Source organism: Propithecus coquereli, unplaced genomic scaffold, assembly GCF_000956105.1.
Source record: "Propithecus coquereli isolate 6110/MARCELLA unplaced genomic scaffold, Pcoq_1.0 Scaffold6, whole genome shotgun sequence".
NCBI classification, from domain to species: domain Eukaryota; kingdom Metazoa; phylum Chordata; class Mammalia; order Primates; family Indriidae; genus Propithecus; species Propithecus coquereli.
This window is the reverse complement of record NW_012151951.1, coordinates 7,136,323-7,153,906: the sequence shown is the minus strand read 5'-3', so window position 1 is coordinate 7,153,906 and position 17,584 is coordinate 7,136,323. Positions and strand designations below refer to the sequence as shown.

The window sequence follows — 17,584 nt, the reverse complement described above, 5'->3', positions numbered from 1 at the left end:
TCACAAAAGTGGAATTATCACCAGTGATGTTGGAGACTTAACTTTAAGCAAGAGGGGAATACGGACATCATTTACATTTAGGAAAGTGAGGCAAACACCTTGTAACTGTAGTAAGTATATGATTTTTGTCTACTGTAAAAATGGAGTAAATATAGTCCTGTCAGCACCTGGGAGAACTTTTTCTTAATTTTTCTAATAGCATTTCCCATATTTTGCCTTGTATTATACTTTCATATACTTTTCTTAACCACCATCATTATATTTTATATTCTTTGAAGGCAGGGACTGCATCTTATCATCTTTATTTTCCCCAAACTTAGTACTTGGGCATGTTTGGGTACCCAATAAATAATTTTACTTATTGAAGTAACAATTAAGAGTGCTACAACTGTAGGACAATGAAATATCACTTGTACAAAAGTAGATTTTGTTGGGAACAGCTTGTTAAGTTTCTGAATTCTTATTAACCTAACAGGAAAGTTGGAGATGACACATTTGTTCTGTAGTGGACAACTTTAGGAGGATAAGCAGTGGTTTATGTTTTAGTCAATTTGAAAACCTAGAATGGAATAAAAGAGCTGCTTTAAAACTTGTTGAGAGGATGGTATTTTGAATTGTCTATACAAGTACATCATGCCCTAGATTTCTTGAACTCAGTTAACAGATCACTCTTTCATTTTGTAAATAATATTTTGTAATGATAGTGATAATAAGATCCTTTTTATATCCTAGGGGTTTTAATTATGGGTGATGTCTACCAATAGCCTTTGAATTTAGTCATAATCTTAAAAACATTTTGAATTGAAAACCCTTATTATATCTATAAGATGTTATCCTCTTAGAAAACTTGAAGTCTCTATGTTTGATCTCTTGATATTAGTGAACCTTAAAACAAGTTTTTTGTTTTTTTGGTAAATGTGTCCATGAAGCCTTAAAATGTTGAATTTTTTTTTATTAATTAAAAAAGTGTTTAGTATTTGATGAGTAACACTGCTGATAGTTTTATAAGGTACAGAAAAATAAAACATGGCTCCTATTCTTGAGGAATTTAAAGTCTAGTTGGAAAGATAAGCTAGTTTTCTTATGCAAATGTTTTTTATGGGCATTTATTAAATGTAAGAAGCTCTCACTGGGTATTCAGTTTATACTAATTTTTTTTTTTAAAGTTTACAAATAAAAATTGTGTATATTTATTATGTATAATATTATATGATGTCCTAAAATATATTTACAATGTGGAATGGCTAAATTGAGCTAATTGACATATTTATTACCTCACATACTTATAACTTTTTGTGATGTCTCATGGACTTAAAGTCCATTCTCAGTGATTTTCAAGAATGCAATACATTGTTATTAACTATAGTCACTTTGTTGTAAAGTAGATCTGTGGAACTTATTCCTCCTATCTAACTGAACTTTTTTCTCCTTTGACCAACATCTCCCCATCTCCCTCCCCACCCAGCCAGCCCCCAGTAACCGCTATTCTACTCTCGGCTTCTGTGAGTTCAATTTTTTTAGATTCCACATGTAAGTGAGATCATTTGGTATTTGTCTTTTTGTGCCTGGTTTATTTCACTTAATAAATGTCCTCTGGATTCATCTATGTTGTTGCAAATGATAGGATTTCTTTCTTTTTTATGGCCGAATAGTATTCTATTGTATATATATTTACCATATTTTCCTTATCCATTCATCCATTGATGGACAGTTAGGTTGATTCCATATCTTGGCTATTATGAATAGTGCTCCAGTGAACATGGGAGTGCAGATGTCTCTTTGACATACTGGTTTCATTTCCTTTGGATGTATACCCAGTAGTGGGATTGCTGGATCATATGATAGTTCTATTTTTAATTTTTTGAGGAACCTCCATGCTGTTTTCCCTAATGGCTGTACTAATTTATATTCCCATCAACAGTGTGGAAGCGTTCCTTTTTCTTTACATCCTCACCAACATTTGGTATTTTTTATCTCTTTGAGAACAGCCATTTAACAGGTGTAAGATGATATGTTGTGGTTTTAATTTGCATTTCCCTGATGACTAGTGAGTTTTTTTTTTTAAGTTCAAGGTCATCCTTTGCATACTTTTGGTCAAAATTTGTAGATTTTTAAGTGATAAGGTTGCTTATTTCTTTAGGCAACTTAGATGTTCATAATTTCCAAGAGAATAAAATTTTACTAAGACCAGTCTAGGATAAATTATAATGTAATACATTGTAGTATAATCATAATTCTAATTTAATCAACATAATGCAACCTATCTGTTTCCACATGTGTGTCTTAGAGTCCTCAAGCTTTTTGGAGCTACCCTTTTCTTAAATATCCATTAAAAATGTTTAGATTTTCCCTTTACCCATTAATAGGCACTAGATACTCCCATGCCCATTTTAGGCTTTCTCAAGGTTTGGCATACGCTAGTTACATTTAGGAAAAGAGGTTTGTTTTATGTTCATTCCTGAAGCCATCAATGTTGCAGGCAATTGTTTGCTGTTATGTGATTTCTAATTATTGCCTTAGTCTTGCCTATGGTTTCTCTGGTAGTACTACTGCTTCTTTCTTTATTCCCTAGAACACTACCCATAAAAAGATGTTGTATGTCACAGATTTTGGCAGAAGACAAAGGGAGATTATAGCATAGCAGAGAAGAGGCAAGGATTTAAAATTAGTATTATACATTATTACAGAGAATAGGGAACAACTTCAACATTAATGTGAGACATTGTAGCCTAAATTTCCTCTGCCGTTGACTCTACTTGGTGGTGTTCATCTTGGGGTTTGCTCATTCTGCTGAAGTAGGCAACACAGTGTAGTCATTGAGAATGTGGGTTCTGGAGTCTACACTGCGTGGATTCAAATATTGGCTGTATGATTTACTATCTCTGACACTTTAGGAATATTATTTAACTTCTTTGTGCTTCAGTTTCCTCATCTGTAAAATGGATGTAATAGTCCATATCCAATAGTATGTGTGTGAGGATTGAGAGAATACATACAAACTGCTTCAAAAAGCATTCAGTAAATATCTGTGAATATTGCCAAATGACACTTTGCTTCCAGGTCTTGTTCTTCTTTTGAGAGTCCTAGGGTCCCCAGAGCTCCTATCCCCTTCACCTGCCAAGGGAAACATCCTAAATCTTGTTAATTTAGCTAAATTTTTTTCCAGTTAGGCCAGATCTATCAAGATGCTTTCTTAAATAAGAGGACCTTTAACCCCAAGATGAAATAGGCACCATCTTACGGCAGATGCAGAATTGTAGTCATGTTTTGTTGTAAATGCATCATCTCCCCTTCTTTTTACATTAGACCCCTCACACATATAATTGGATTTGTTACGGAAGAGCTTTTTTTAAACTGACAAGTTAGTGCCTATTTACCCCCAGTCACCAAATTTGCTTTGATTTCCTTTTTCTTTTAGGAAAACTTGGTACCTTATGAGTCATTTGGATAAAAACGAAGGTTTTATATTTCTTAATTTTTTCATTTAGGTTACCCGTTGGTCTGTGACAGCCAGAGGAAAGAGTCTCCTCCCTCATTTCCAGAGAATAATAAAGAGGCCTCACAGCTGGAGCAAGAGCACGTCCATCAGGTTTATGAAGAGATTGCCAGGCACTTCAGCAGCACGAGACACAGCCCATGGCCATGCATCGTGGAGTTTCTGAAGGCTTTGCCAAGTGGTTCGATAGTGGCTGATATTGGGTGTGGGAATGGAAAGTATCTTGGCATCAATAAGGAGTTATATATGGCAAGTAATGTTGCTTCTGACTTTCTTTTCGCTTAATTTGCAGTGGTTATCGTCGTCTTTCTTTCTCATGATCTGATGCTGTTTTTTAAGTTGTTGCAGAAAAGTAATAAACAGATTGAAAATTAATGAACACCACCATTCCTTCTTATTCCTCTAGAAATTTATGCCATCATTATAGTCTTTCTCTCCCATTAGATTTTGCTTTCCAATATGATTATTTTATCAGTAAAACTATCTTGCGGTTATACAACTCTTTACAGATTAGAAAGATTTTTATAGGAACCATTTTCTTTGCTTGGATTGCCCTAAGTATGGGAAAGATAAAGCAGATATTTTCATCCATCTTTTATACATGAAGAAACTGGAGCTCACAGAGGTTAGTTATATCACTTCTCTGATGTCATATAATTTGGGGATATAACTGGAATTTGAGCCCATGCCTTCTGACTCCAAATTCTACTCATAGTAGAAAAAAAAAGTTTATTATTTATTGATGTCTTACAGTTGAGGAAACTAAGGCTCAAAAAGATTAAAAACTTGACCAATAGCGCTAGACTGAGGATTTGAAGCCATTTCTGTCTGACTCCAAAGTGTCTGTTTTTAGTTGCTATCATTTCTTTTTCTGTGAACCACTTTTTTTTCCTGCTGTGCTAGGAAGTAGAACATTCTTCCTGCTGTAGTACATTGTTGTAAATACTCATAGTGACACTGCTCTGTGAGGACTGGAGTTTCCCTTTCTCGAGATTAGAGGAGGAAGGGCTAGAGTAAGGGAGTAGATAAGGAGAATGAATACAGTCTACATTCCTGAGTTCTCGGAGTGTGTCAGGAGTGTGTCAATCCTTATTTTTACTCCATCCTAGAAATTATGCACCTACATGAAGAAAGCTACTGCAGTTGTCCCTTAGTATGTGAAATTGAAGTCAAATCAAATAATAAATATATCCTTAACGATCATAAAAGGTTTAGTGGAAAAGACAAAAATAAAACACCATTCTGCTAACAGATGACATTTTTGTCACCCCATGTGCACTACAGTGGCTGCTCTATTTTGGGCCATATACCTCAAATACCTCTAGTCACAATCACCTAAGACTGCTTAGGAAGCACCAAAAACGCATTGAAAAAACTACATTCATCCCTCAGTATCCATGGGGAATTGGTACGAGGATCCCTGTGGATACCAAAATCTGCAGATGCTGTAATCCTGATATAAAATTGCATAGTATTTGCATATAACCTTTGTATTAATGCATCTTCCTGCATATTTAAAATCACCTCGAGATTACTTATAATACTTAATACAATGTAATTGCTGTGTAAATAGTTGTTGTACTATATTGTTTAGGGAATAATGACAAGGAAAAAAGTCTGTGCATATTCAATAGACACATTTTTTATTTTTTAAAATATTTTTAACCATGATTGGTTAAATCCATGGATGTGGAACCTACAAATATGGAGGGCTGGCTATACTGCAATTGAGGAAGGGTAGAGTTTGTGCGTTAAAAGGCAGATAAAAGCATAGCTTTTCATGAAAATAAGACACTGTTATAATATATTGTTATAATGTTTACAATTAAGTTTTAGTTTATAAAGAATAAGGTCTAGTGAGTTAAGTTTGTTCATGTTAAAGAGGAAGGTTTTTGACGCGTCACTTAAAATCATAACTGTAATCACAGTTCAAAACAAGGTGATATCTTCTGGTGTTTCAATCTAAAGGTACTATCCAAATATGATTCTCAGTAGGCTGTGCTTATGCACTTTCTTGTTGATAATCTATGGTCCATGATTTTATCTAGTTGGGTATCATTTGTGACAGTGAAATTAGGTTGAAGTCAACCACACTGACTTAGTCATAATGATAACATTATTCTGCTACAAGTGAGGATAATTTCTTGATAAACAGAATACTGAACCAAAAATTTGAAGCTAATTCAAGAAGGAATATATTTGGAAGGATTGGAAAATCATAAGCATGCTCACTCTCTATTATCCACATTCATTTTATCAGCAGCAGTCTACACGTAGTCCTTCCTGCCTGCCGTTCCCTGGAGCCTACTGCATTGTCTGATGATAGGCTCATGAAGCGTTGGTTCAATGAATGAATGAAAACTACTTGTCTGGCTGGAGTTGAGGCTTTTATTATACCAGAAGATGGGATTATGTATGATAACAGGGACTCCTATCTCTTTTAAGCTGCTGAGGCTCTAACATGGATGGAGCAATGATATTTGAGTGTATTTTGAATAGCCGTTTTTGAGCATGAAAATATGTCCATTGCTTGACATTTATGAAATGAGGGGATGTGACCTGTGGCATTTATTCTAGGTATTCCAATGTAGAATAGGCTAAAAATCTAAAAAGTTCTTAATATCACTATTGCATATCATTTTATTAACAAAATGCATTTTCTATACTGGCTTGGGCTTTCATGGGAAGAGTTTGATAAATAGTTTTTGATTTCTGTAAGAAATGTATGTGATAAATCTGCTTTTATCATAGATCTGAGCCATGCCTGGGCTTGCTCATTTACTCTTTAATTCAAAATTTTTATTTTCTAGCTAGGGACCATTTCTTTTTTTATTTTTCAGTTACTCTTCATTTCTCTCATCACCTTTAGCTGTTGGCTTTATTTTCAGAGTTATAGGCAAAGATTTTATACCTTCAGGAGCCTCATTGCTTATACAATACCAAAAGTAGGTGAGATGTATCTACCCAGAGTATAGACTGGGTCATTCACTATGTGATTGTTTTGTGCGTTGATTTCAGAGCACATTTAGTTCAAATTTGTTTCCTAGATGTTGCTATAAGTAGTTGGTATTGCAAATATAACACTCAGTAATGCCAGGAATCTATAAGAATTGGAGATATGTTTATACAGGCCTATTCTGTACATCTCTGTATTTGTTTTGTTTTATTTTTAAACTATATTAACTTTCCCAGTAAAGGAAAGAGGAACAGAAAGGAAACCAACAATGTCAAGTACCTGCTGTGTGCCAAGTGTTGTACTATGTTTTCTCACATATGTAATCTATGAGATTGGCATTACTATCTCCATTTTACAGATGGGAAAACTGAGACTCAGTTAAATGACATGCCCACAATCACATAGTGTCAGGGCAAGTACTAGAATCTCATCTCTGACTCCAGAGTCCATACTCTATGACTGTGGCCCCCAACCCCTGGGCCGTGGACTAGTACCAGTCCATGGCCTGTTAGGAACTGGGCGCACAGCAGGAGGTGAACGGCGGGGAGAGAGTGAAGCTTCATTTGTATTTACAGCCGATCCCAATCCCTTGCATGACTGCCTGAGCCCCGCCTCCTGTCAGATCAGCAGTGGCATTAGTGTGCTCTCACAGGAGCACGAACCCTACTGTAAACTACATGCAAGGGACCTAGGTTGTACCTTCTTATGAGAATCTAATGCCTGATGATCTGAGGTGGAGCTGAGGTGGTGATGCTGGTGGTGGGGAGTGGCTGCAACTATAGATTATCATTAGCAGAGAGGTTTGACTGCACAATAAATGTAATGCACTTTGAGTCATTCCCTAAACCAGCACTCTCCCTTCCCCCTGTTCTATGGAAAAATTGTCTTCCATGAAACTGGTCCCTGGTACCAAAAAGGTTGAGGACTGCTGCTCTATGGTACTCTGATAAGAGAGATCTTATCTAGCTTGGTATCTTTTATTCCACTTTAGAAATTAAAGCAGCTTCAAGATGGATTGTAGAAGCTGCTTAATACCAATTACAAAGTGAGCAAACTCATTAAGTATGACTAGCATGGCAATGTGATTTAACTCAATAAGAATTGTTTTGATGTGAGTATTCATATTCTTTATTCTCGGAATGGCTGATGGAACCCTAGGATCAATGCTCATTATATCCAAAAATTAAATGAATAAATATAAGCTTGGAAGCCATTTCTGTTTGACTAAATCTGCTTATATAATTCGTTTCCCTATTATAGAGATTGGGTTAAGAAGAAATTATCTGGGTATAATTATTAACTAGCAATTTAATGTTTCTTAAGCCTTTCTCATTCCTTCCCTAATTTACATGGGCACGTTGCAATGTGTGCGTGCATGCGTGTGTGTGTGTGTGTGTGTGTGTGTGTGTTTATACACACATAGGTGATATTCTTAGAATAGCAAAACTATGTATAAAAACAACAAAACTAGAGAGAAGATGGGAAATCCCAACCTCCAAACATTTCCCACAGACCCAGACTTATGCATAAGGCACATTAGGCCTCACCTGCTTGAAGAGATGAAAGCACATTGCTAGCTCCCTCAGTGCTGTCATTCTCAGGATTGTTGGTTACACTAAAAGGTTTTATTAAATAGCATTTTACAAATTTTGAATTCAGCACTTTATTCTTGATCAACTTTGATGTTTAGCAGAAAAAGACTTAATAGTTTTAAAAAATGAAAAAAATTATTTTGTTTTTTGTTGTTTTGGGGTTTCATTTTATGATTGTTAAAGTAATACATGTTGGAAAGTATAAAGAAACAAAAAAAAAATCATCCTTCCTCCTGGTCTCTGGGTCATCACAATATAGTATATATAATAATGAGAGATAACTTAGGTCATCTTATTTGTAGCTTCCCCCCAAATACTAAATGTCTATGTTTATGGGATAATTTCCAGTTTTAAATGTGTGATATTACAGGAAGATCTAGATTCAGGATGGTGATCAATTAGGTGCAAACTTGGACCTCCTATTTCCACTGCTACCATTTTTATTTTAGTCATTTTGTTTCCATTCGCTAATTTGAGTTCTGTTTGTTATCTGTCAAGGTAATAAATGCTGCTCTGAATAATTATATATTCTGACTTTGTACTGCCTGTAAGCACTGATAACATCATGGTCTCAGACCGTTTCACAGTGAATATGAAATCTGTCTGATGAGTTTAAGGTAATGGAATAAGCTCATAGCTCTTAATTTTTTGTGACATTTAAACAAAATGTCATGAAATTCTTTATTTCTCTGTTGCAGATTGGTTGTGATCGTAGCCAAAACCTGGTGCACATTTGTAGAGAGAAGCAATTTCAGGCCTTTGTCTGTGATGCGCTGGCAGTACCAGTCTGCAGTGGGTCTTGTGATGCCTGTATCTCCATTGCTGTTATTCACCATTTTGCAACAGCAGTAAGCACTGTCTCTCCTTCTCTAAGAACTTGAAGCTAAAGTGGCAGGAAAAGTTTGTGGATTTTACTGATTTTGGACCCTGTTTTAGCTTTCATTTCTTTCCATTCTCTTGTCACACAATTTGCCCTCTCTGTAAGAGAGCATGCAGAATGAAGATGGGCTATGTGGGAGTCATGTTTACTTAAACAGGCCTGGTGGGATCCTGCTTTTATTGCTGCACGTTTTTGCATTTTTTCTACCCCAGGTCTCATTCACTTCTAAATGCCTTACTTTAAACTCACAGAGTCACAGAATTTTAGCTGGAAGAGACTGAGATCTTCAGCTCTAGGCCTTTTGAGTACTCTCCTCTGTTTCTCTTTCCCATCTTTCTTTCTCAACCCACACTCTCATCTCTCACATGTGAGTCTCACGTCCCTCCCATTCTGTTTTTCCTCTTTTCCTATTCTTTTTTCAAGACTGTTTTATTTAGCTGGTAGTAGTATGTTGACTTAATTAATTGATTATAAAATTATGGGGTACAAATGTAATTTTGTTACATGGATATATGATGTAGTGGTGAAGGTCAGGGCTTTTAGTGTATTGAACACCTGAATATCGTACATGGTACCCATTAAATGATTTCTCATTATCCGTCTTCCTCCCAACCCCCATCCTTCTGAGTCTCCATTGTCTATCATTCCATACATCCATGTGTGCACATTATTTAGCTTTCACCTATAAAGTGAGAACATGCGGTATTTGTCTTTCTATGTCTGAATTGTTTCACTTAAGATAATGGCTTTTATTTCCATCCAATAGCTGCAAAAGAAATGATTTCATTATTTTTTATGGCTGAATAGTATTCCATTGTGTGTATATACCAAATTTTCTTATCTAGTCATCCACCAATGAACACTTATGTTGATTCCATATCTTTGCTATTGTGAATAGCAATAAACATACGAGTCAGGTGTTTTTTATATAATGATTCATTTTCCTTTGGGTAGATACTCAGTAGTGGGATTGCTGGATCAAATGGTAGTTCTGTTTTTAGTTCCTTGAGAAATCTCCATACTGGTTTCCATAGAGGTTGTACTAATTTACATTCCCACCATCAGTGTATAAGTGTTTCTTTTTCTCTGCATCCTTGCCAACATCTGTTATTTTTTGTCTTTTTAGTAATGGCCATTCTGACTGGTGTAAGATGATATCTCATTGTGTTTTTTTGTTTTGTTTTTTTTTTTTTGGGGTCTGGTTTTGTTGTGTTGTGGAGGCTAGTGTAGTGGTGTGGTGTTATCTTAGTTTATTCTCACCTTCCTGTGCTTGGGTTGTGCTCTTGTCTTGGCTTCCCCTGTCGCTTGGCTTGTAGTCTTGTTGTGTGGTGCCGTGCTCCTTTTTTTTTTTTTTTTTTTGTTGGGGTTGTTGTTTTTGTTTTGGTTGGTTTGTTTTTTCTGTCCTTACGTTATGTTCTTTTCTTGCCTTGCCCTTCTATTATGTTTGGGTTAGTGGGGTGCGCTGCCTTGCCTGGTTTTGTTTTTGTTTTGTTTTTTTTTTCTGTTATTATTGTTGTGTTTTTTTTTTTTTGCTTTTTGTGTTTTTGTTTTTTTTGTTTTTTTTTTTTGTTTAGAGGTTTGTTTTGTTTGTGTTTTTGTTTTGTGTGTTTTTTTTTTGTTTTTTTTTGTGTCTGTTTATTTCTTTTGTTTGCTTTTTTTTTTGATTTATTTGTTTTTTTTTTTTATTTGGTTTCGTTGTTTGTTCTTTTTGTTTGTGCGTCGTCAGTTAGATAGTTTGCAAATATTTTCTTCCATACTGTAGGTTATCTGTTCATTGTGTTGATTGTTTCTTTTGCTGTGCAGAAGGCTTTTAGTTTCTTTAAGTCCCATTTGTCTTTTTTTTTGGTTGCATGTGCTTTTTAGGTCTCAGTCATGAATTGTTTGCGTAGACCAATGTCCAGAGGAGTTTTTCCTAGGTTGTCTTCTTGTAGACCTGTAGCCTTCTGATTTCAAGATTGTTCTTTTTTAAGCACCAAAGGAAGCAAGAAAAGCTTTATCTTCTCTGCTGCACCCTTTTAATAAAAGGATTTGCTTTGTAAAATTTGGATTCGGTCAAAAGGCTACACCTAAGGACCTAGAAGGCCACATGTGGCTTTAAGGCCGCAGGTTCACCACCCCTGAATGGTGAGAGATAGGCGTCCAGTTTCATCTGTCTGCATATGGCAGCCCAATTTTCCTAACATAATTTATTGAAGAGTGTCCTTTCCCCAGTGTATGTTCTCGTTGACTTTGTCAAAAGTCAGTTGGCTGTAAATATATGGCTTTATTTCTAACTTCTAGTTTGTCTGTTCTGTCCCATTGATCTATGTGTCTATTTTTATACCAGTGCCATGCTGTTTTGGTTACTATAGCCTTGTAGTATAATTCGAAGTCAGATAATGTGGTGCCTCTAGCTTTATTCTTTTTAAGATTGCTTTGGCTACTGGGGCTCTTTTTTGGTTCCATATGAATTGTAGGATTGTTTTCTCTAATTCTGTGGAGAATGATGTTGGTATTTTGATAGAGATTGCATTGAATCTGTAGATTGCTTTGAGCAGTATGGTCATTTTAACAATATTGATTCTTCTGATCCATGAGCATGGGATGTTATTCCATTTGTTTGTGTCATTTGTGATTTCTTTTTTTTTTTTTTTTTGAGACAGAGTCCCTCTCTGTTGCCCGGGCTAGAGTGCCGTGGCATCAGCCTAGCTCACAGCAACCTCAAACTCCTGGGCTCAAGCGATCCTCCTGCCTCAGCCTCCCGAGTAGCTGGGACTATAGGCACACACCACCATGCCCGGCTAATTTTTTCTGTATATTTTTAGTTGTCCAGCTAATTTCTTTTTAGTTTTAGTAGAGACAGGGTCTCACTCTTGCTCAGGCTGGTCTCGAACTCCTGAGCTCAAATTGTCCATCCACCTCGGCCTCCCATAGTGCTAGGATTACAGGGGTGAGCTACTGCACCCGGCCTATGATTTCTTTCATTAGCATTTTGTAGTTTTTCTTGTTGAGATCTTTCGCCTCCTTGGTTAAATAGATTCCTAGGTATTTTTTTGTAGCTATTATAGATGTGATTACCTTCTTGATTTGGCTCTCAGCTAGATTGTTATTGGTGTATAGAAATGCTACTGATTTTCATACATTGATTTTGTATCCTGAAACTTTACTTTACTTTTGAATTCATTTATCAAACGTAAGAGTTTTTTGGTGGAATCTTTAGGGTTTTCTAGATAAAAGATCATATCATCAGCGATCAGGGATAATTTAACTGCCTCTTTTCCAATTTGGATGTTTTTTATTTCTTTGTCTTGCCTGATTGCTCTGGCTAGGACTTGCAGTACTATGTTGAATAGGAGTGATGAAAGTGAGCATCCTTAGGGAATGCTTTCAACTTTTCCCCTTTTAGTGTGATGTTGGCAGTTTGTTTCTCATATATGGCCTTTATGATTTTGAGATATGTTCCTTCCATGCCTAGTTTTTTGAAGATTGTATCATAAAGGGATGCTGAATTTTATTGAATGCTTTTTCTGTGTCTATTGAGATAATCATATAGTTTTTGTCCTTAATTTTGTTTATGTGATATGTTACAATTATTCATTAGCATATGTTGAACCATACTTGCATCCCTAGTATAAAACCCACTTGATCATGGTGTATTATCTTTTTGATGTGCTGTTGGATTCAGTTTGCTAATATTTTGTTGAGGATTTTTGCATCTATTTTCATCAGGGATATTTTTTCTGTAGTTTTCTTTTTTTGTTGTGTCCTTGTTTGGTTTTGGTATGAGGATGATATTGGCCTCATATAATGAGTTAGGAAGAATTTTCTCCTCCTTGATTTTTTTTGCAATAGTTTCAGGAGGATTGGTGTTAGTTCTTTGTACATTTGGTAGAATTGCTGACTTCTTAAATATGTTCTTAATTCAAAAATAACTGAATTTAATATTTTATATTTTCTTTAAAGGAAAAGAAAACCACTTATTTTTCTTGGGTATCAATGGTTTCTCCCCTGATCTAAGCACTAACTTTATAGCTCACCTCGTGGGTCACCTGCAGTTTTAGTAAACCTTAGACCTTAACTGAGTTCAAAACAAATCAGAAAACTATGTTATTTGTTTCTTTAATTACCAGCTCTTTACTTTTAATAGTAATCAAGAGATTTTCTGCTGGGCTGCAGCAAACGGTATAAGGGGAAACTCTTTACAGCAAAAACCACCAAGCGTCAGTATACTTAGAAGCTTTATTGCAAACAGAGAAAGACTTGCAAGCAGCCCCTCTACCAGTAAATTTTAAAATCCCCTTCATTTGGAAGAAATGATTGGCACATATATGTTCCTTCAACTACAACTCAGTGGCACATTCTTGTGCTACTGTCTTATTCCCTAACACCTTTGCCTCTACTATTTTACGTTCTTTTTACCTTCGTGATCTTTAGCAAATATTTTTAGTGGTCTCTGGATGTGTAGGTTCCTCATCTGTAAAATGAAGATGACTATCGGGATAAATTAGACAATATATAAAATGTTTATCGTTGTGTCTTGCACATAGTAAGAGCTCAGTAAATGTTAGTTATTACTTTAAGAATTATTTTAACACTTTTTATAAAATGGTGTCTTCTTATATTTTTAACTTAACTTTCTCAACTCCTTACACTCAACTTGCAAAAATCCTCACAAAGTTTCCTCTCCTTAATTTACTTCTCCATAGATCACTCATGCTGAAGATGCTCCCTCCTATTTTAACACATGATCTGAGATTATTTCTTGGGCTTTTTGACCATGTTGAATAGGTTACTTAGGTATACAATGTGGTGTATGTTACTTTGATGGTTAAAGAAGGCATTATCTGAGGCTAACAGAGCTATGGAATTGGAGAGATTAATTATTTTTCATCAGATATGCATATGTATGTATGTATAACATTTCAAATTTTAGTTCTCTTTGACTGCTAGCCTTATATCCTTAATGTAGTTTATTATATTTTTTTTCCTCTGTTAGCTTGCTGGTTAGATATTCTTTTGATATTTTTAATGGATATCCTAGACATTACAACATGTATTCTTAGCATTATAATCTACCTTAAATTAGTATGTTTATTACTTCCTGATAATGTAAGACTATCATTAATGACATTTAGCCCTTTTATTGTATTATTGTTATATAATGTTTTAAGCTCTCAATATTCATTTATATTTTCTCAAATTACTTACTTTTTCTGGTGTTCTTCCTTTTTCTTGCATTTTTAAAGTTTCAGAGGAACTAGGTTTCTTTTCCTTGAAGAATACTTTTTCCTGTTTTCTTTTGTGTAGGTATACTGGTGACAAATTCTCAGTTTTTGTGCATCTGAAATCTTTTTATTTGCCTTCATTTAAAAAAAGATACTTTTACTAGGTATTGAATTCTAGATTGACATTGTTTTCTGTATTTTCTGTCCTTTTTCATCTCTATGCTTTAATCTGGGTAATTTATACTGATCTGAATTCTATATTAATAATTGTGCAGATGTATCTAATTTGCTATTAAATTCATCTATTGTTATTTCTGTTCTAGAATTCTGTATGGCTTCTTAATATATTTTGTGTCTTTACTGAAATTCTCTCTTTTCCTCTAGTTTTTTGAACATACTAACCATGGTTATTTTAAAGTCTTTGGGGTTTTATTTCTATTGTCCATTTTTTTCCCTCTGTTTTTCAGTCATTTGGCCATGATTATGTTTAGCATGCCTCATAATTTTTGATTAGATGCTGGGCATTTTGTATTAAAAGATTTGGAAACTTTTATCTTCCTCGAAAGAGGGTTAAATTTTCTAACAGCAAGCGGGTAAAATATAAGCACATCACTTTAATTCTGTAGAGAAACGGTTTTATGGTTTATTAGGGCTGATTCATATCTATTTTATTTTTGTCCCTACTGCTGGGTTGTGGCCCTTCTGGGTTTCAAGTGAAAGCCAGGGGGGGTATATTCCAAATCCCTTACACTAACTGGGCTGATCTTAAATTCCAGTTTCTGTCTCTCCAGCATTGTTTGACTACTAAAATCTCTGTTTAGCTTTTTAACTTCCCAGCTGCAACTCTGCTGAGTTTCTTAAATTTCACCTTGTGTACGTGCAGCTTAGGAACTGGCAAATGCCTTGAGGGGAGTTTACATATAGATTTTTTGAATCGCTTTCATGAAGTTCCTCCTTTATCCATGATTCTATCCCCCAATTCCCAGCTGCTTTGACTTCCTTGTACTTTGAGCTCTATTTCCTCAGGCCGATGAGACTTCTGCTTTCTAATCATACTCTATTCTCCCGTGTTGCAAATTAGCAAATAATCTCAGGGAAAAGCTGGAGCGAATATAGAGCTTGTCTTGGTTTAATTCCCTTCTGTCAGGAATGATAGCCCTTCAAGTCCTGCCTGATGTGTTTCCTTCCATTGCCTTTAAGCAGCCGTTTTATGTCTTTCATCCAGACTTTATGGTTGCTTTTAGCAGGAGAATTAATACAAACTACTTCATCGAGGCTATAAATAGAAATCTCCATAATATAGTTTACACAGTTCTTTTGTACAAGCACTATATAAATGTAATGATTAATCTACAAGTGCTTCATATTACTGCTGATAGCCCTATAAGAAGACGTCATTGTTTCATGTATCCCAGCTAGTCAGTTAAGGAAAAAAATCACAGGGAAGATTAACAGAAATAAAAATTTCTTTTTCTCTACTTCCTCAACATTTTTTTTCTTAAATCACAGAACAAAATGCCCCTTCCCTCTTTTTCTTTTTTGTTTTATGTAAGACATTGTGTTAGATTTTCTTATTGTTCATCCTAATTGAAAACAGTCCTACAGTCCATTGTATTTTCCCATTTCTTCTCTATATCTCCTTTGGTTGACAAATGGCAATATGTTTTTTTTTTTTTAAATTAGGAACGTAGGGTGGCAGCTCTCCAAGAACTTGTTCGGCTCCTGAGACCTGGTGGGAAGGCACTCATTTATGTCTGGGCAATGGAACAAGAATATAATAAGCAGAAGTCCAAATATCTTAGAAGAAACAGAATTAGCCAAGAAAAGAAAGAGGAGGTAAACAGTGATGCCTCAGTGCAAGGGTTGCTTGTGGAGCAAATGCCTGACATGGACAATCAAGACTCAGCATCTTCTGTGTCCTCCATTAATGACTTCCAGGAAGGAGGATGTGATTCAAGGAAAGTTATGAATTCCAAGCTGCCTATTCATACTAACAGGACTGCTTTTCATTCTCAAGATGTACTGGTTCCCTGGCACCTTAGGGGAAACCCTGATAAAGACAAACTTGTTGAGCCATTTGGTTTAGCAGGATCCCATGACCCAAGTCCAGTGTTTCATCGTTACTACCATGTGTTCCGCGAGGGAGAATTGGAAGCTGCCTGCCAGACTTTGAGTAATGTCAGCATTCTGCAAAGCTACTATGATCAAGGAAATTGGTGTGTGATTCTTCAAAAGATCTGATTATTTATATAAACGTATCATACATAAAGAAGAAATGTTCAGCTTTTTTTTTTTTTAAAAAAGGAGACAAAATTAATTATCCTTGTAATTGAAGAGAAAACTTGTGGGAAAGAACCAAAGGAGCACTCCTGAGAAAAATTTGGAAGTAGAGATTTGTTAGGAAACATTCAATCTGCTACTGTCAACTGACCTCAGAAGTGTTGGCTCCTCCTCCATTCCTACTAGGGATGGTTTCTTTTTCTTTTTTAAAAAATGTTCTTAGAGACAGAGTCTCACTATGTTGGCCAGGCTAGTCTCAAAATCCTGGCCTCAAGTGATCCTTAGGGATGGTTTCTAAAAGTGATTGAAGTAGTTTGTGCGATGTTTGTGATACTTGGATTAGAGTACTACATTTGAAGATAACTTTTTGTTATAAAATGTTACTAAATGTAATAAATCTTGCAGGATCTTAGTAAAGTAATTATACAACAGTTTAATAAAGAAAATATCCTGGTCAATATAAAATTGTCTGAAGTTTTATCTATGACTGTTAGCTCTATAAAATCATAGATAACAAGAAGTCTGTTGCCATACCTTACTAGCACAGGGCTTGACATATAATGGGTGCTCGAAAATTTTAGTTACTCTGATAATACCCATAAAGTAGTAGGAGCTTCATTCAACAAATACTTTTTGAACCACTACCATGTACTAGTTACTATTTTAAGTCCTAGGAGTGGAGCAGTGAACAAGAAAGAACAAAGCCCTTGCCCTCGTGCAGCTTAGATTCTATTAATAAAAGGGGAGAAAGACAATAAGCAAATAAGTAAATGCATATCATGTGCTAGCTAGTGATAAATACTATGAAAAAAATAAAACAGGAGGGGAGATTTTAGCTGGGAGCAAAAGATTATTTTTAAATGGCTGAAATAATTACTAGTCCTGACTGTAATTTATTACCAAGAATTAATTGGTATTCCTAATTTGTTGAGGTGCTAAAGAACCCAAATATACTCCTTCAACTCTTTTATTTAAATAGCAAAAGTTAGAATGCAGTCAGTCAGACTCAACTCCAGATTTGTTCTTTTTGCTTAAGATTGCTTTGGCTATTCGGGCTCTTTTCTGATTTTAAACGAAGCATAGAATTAATTTTTCTAGATCTATGAAGTATGTTGTTGGTAATTTGATGGGAATTGCATTGAATTTGTAAATCACTGGGGACTGTTCCACCAGTTT

At 35.3% G+C, this 17,584-nt stretch overlaps 1 protein-coding gene across 1 annotated transcript in view; it reads left to right on the top strand.

Annotated features, from left to right (window-relative positions):
• The window catches only part of ALKBH8 (alkB, alkylation repair homolog 8 (E. coli)), a 67,759-nt gene extending 51,349 nt beyond the window's left edge, over positions 1 to 16,410 (top strand). Inside the window, exons 11-14 of the mRNA XM_012659124.1 lie at positions 5 to 110; positions 3,489 to 3,745; positions 8,743 to 8,892; positions 15,812 to 16,410. Coding sequence (XP_012514578.1) covers positions 5 to 110; positions 3,489 to 3,745; positions 8,743 to 8,892; positions 15,812 to 16,369 — 1,071 coding nt within the window. The 3' untranslated portion in view covers positions 16,370 to 16,410. The remainder of the gene's footprint in view (positions 1 to 4; positions 111 to 3,488; positions 3,746 to 8,742; positions 8,893 to 15,811) is intronic.
• The last annotated feature ends 1,174 nt before the right edge of the window (positions 16,411 to 17,584 follow it).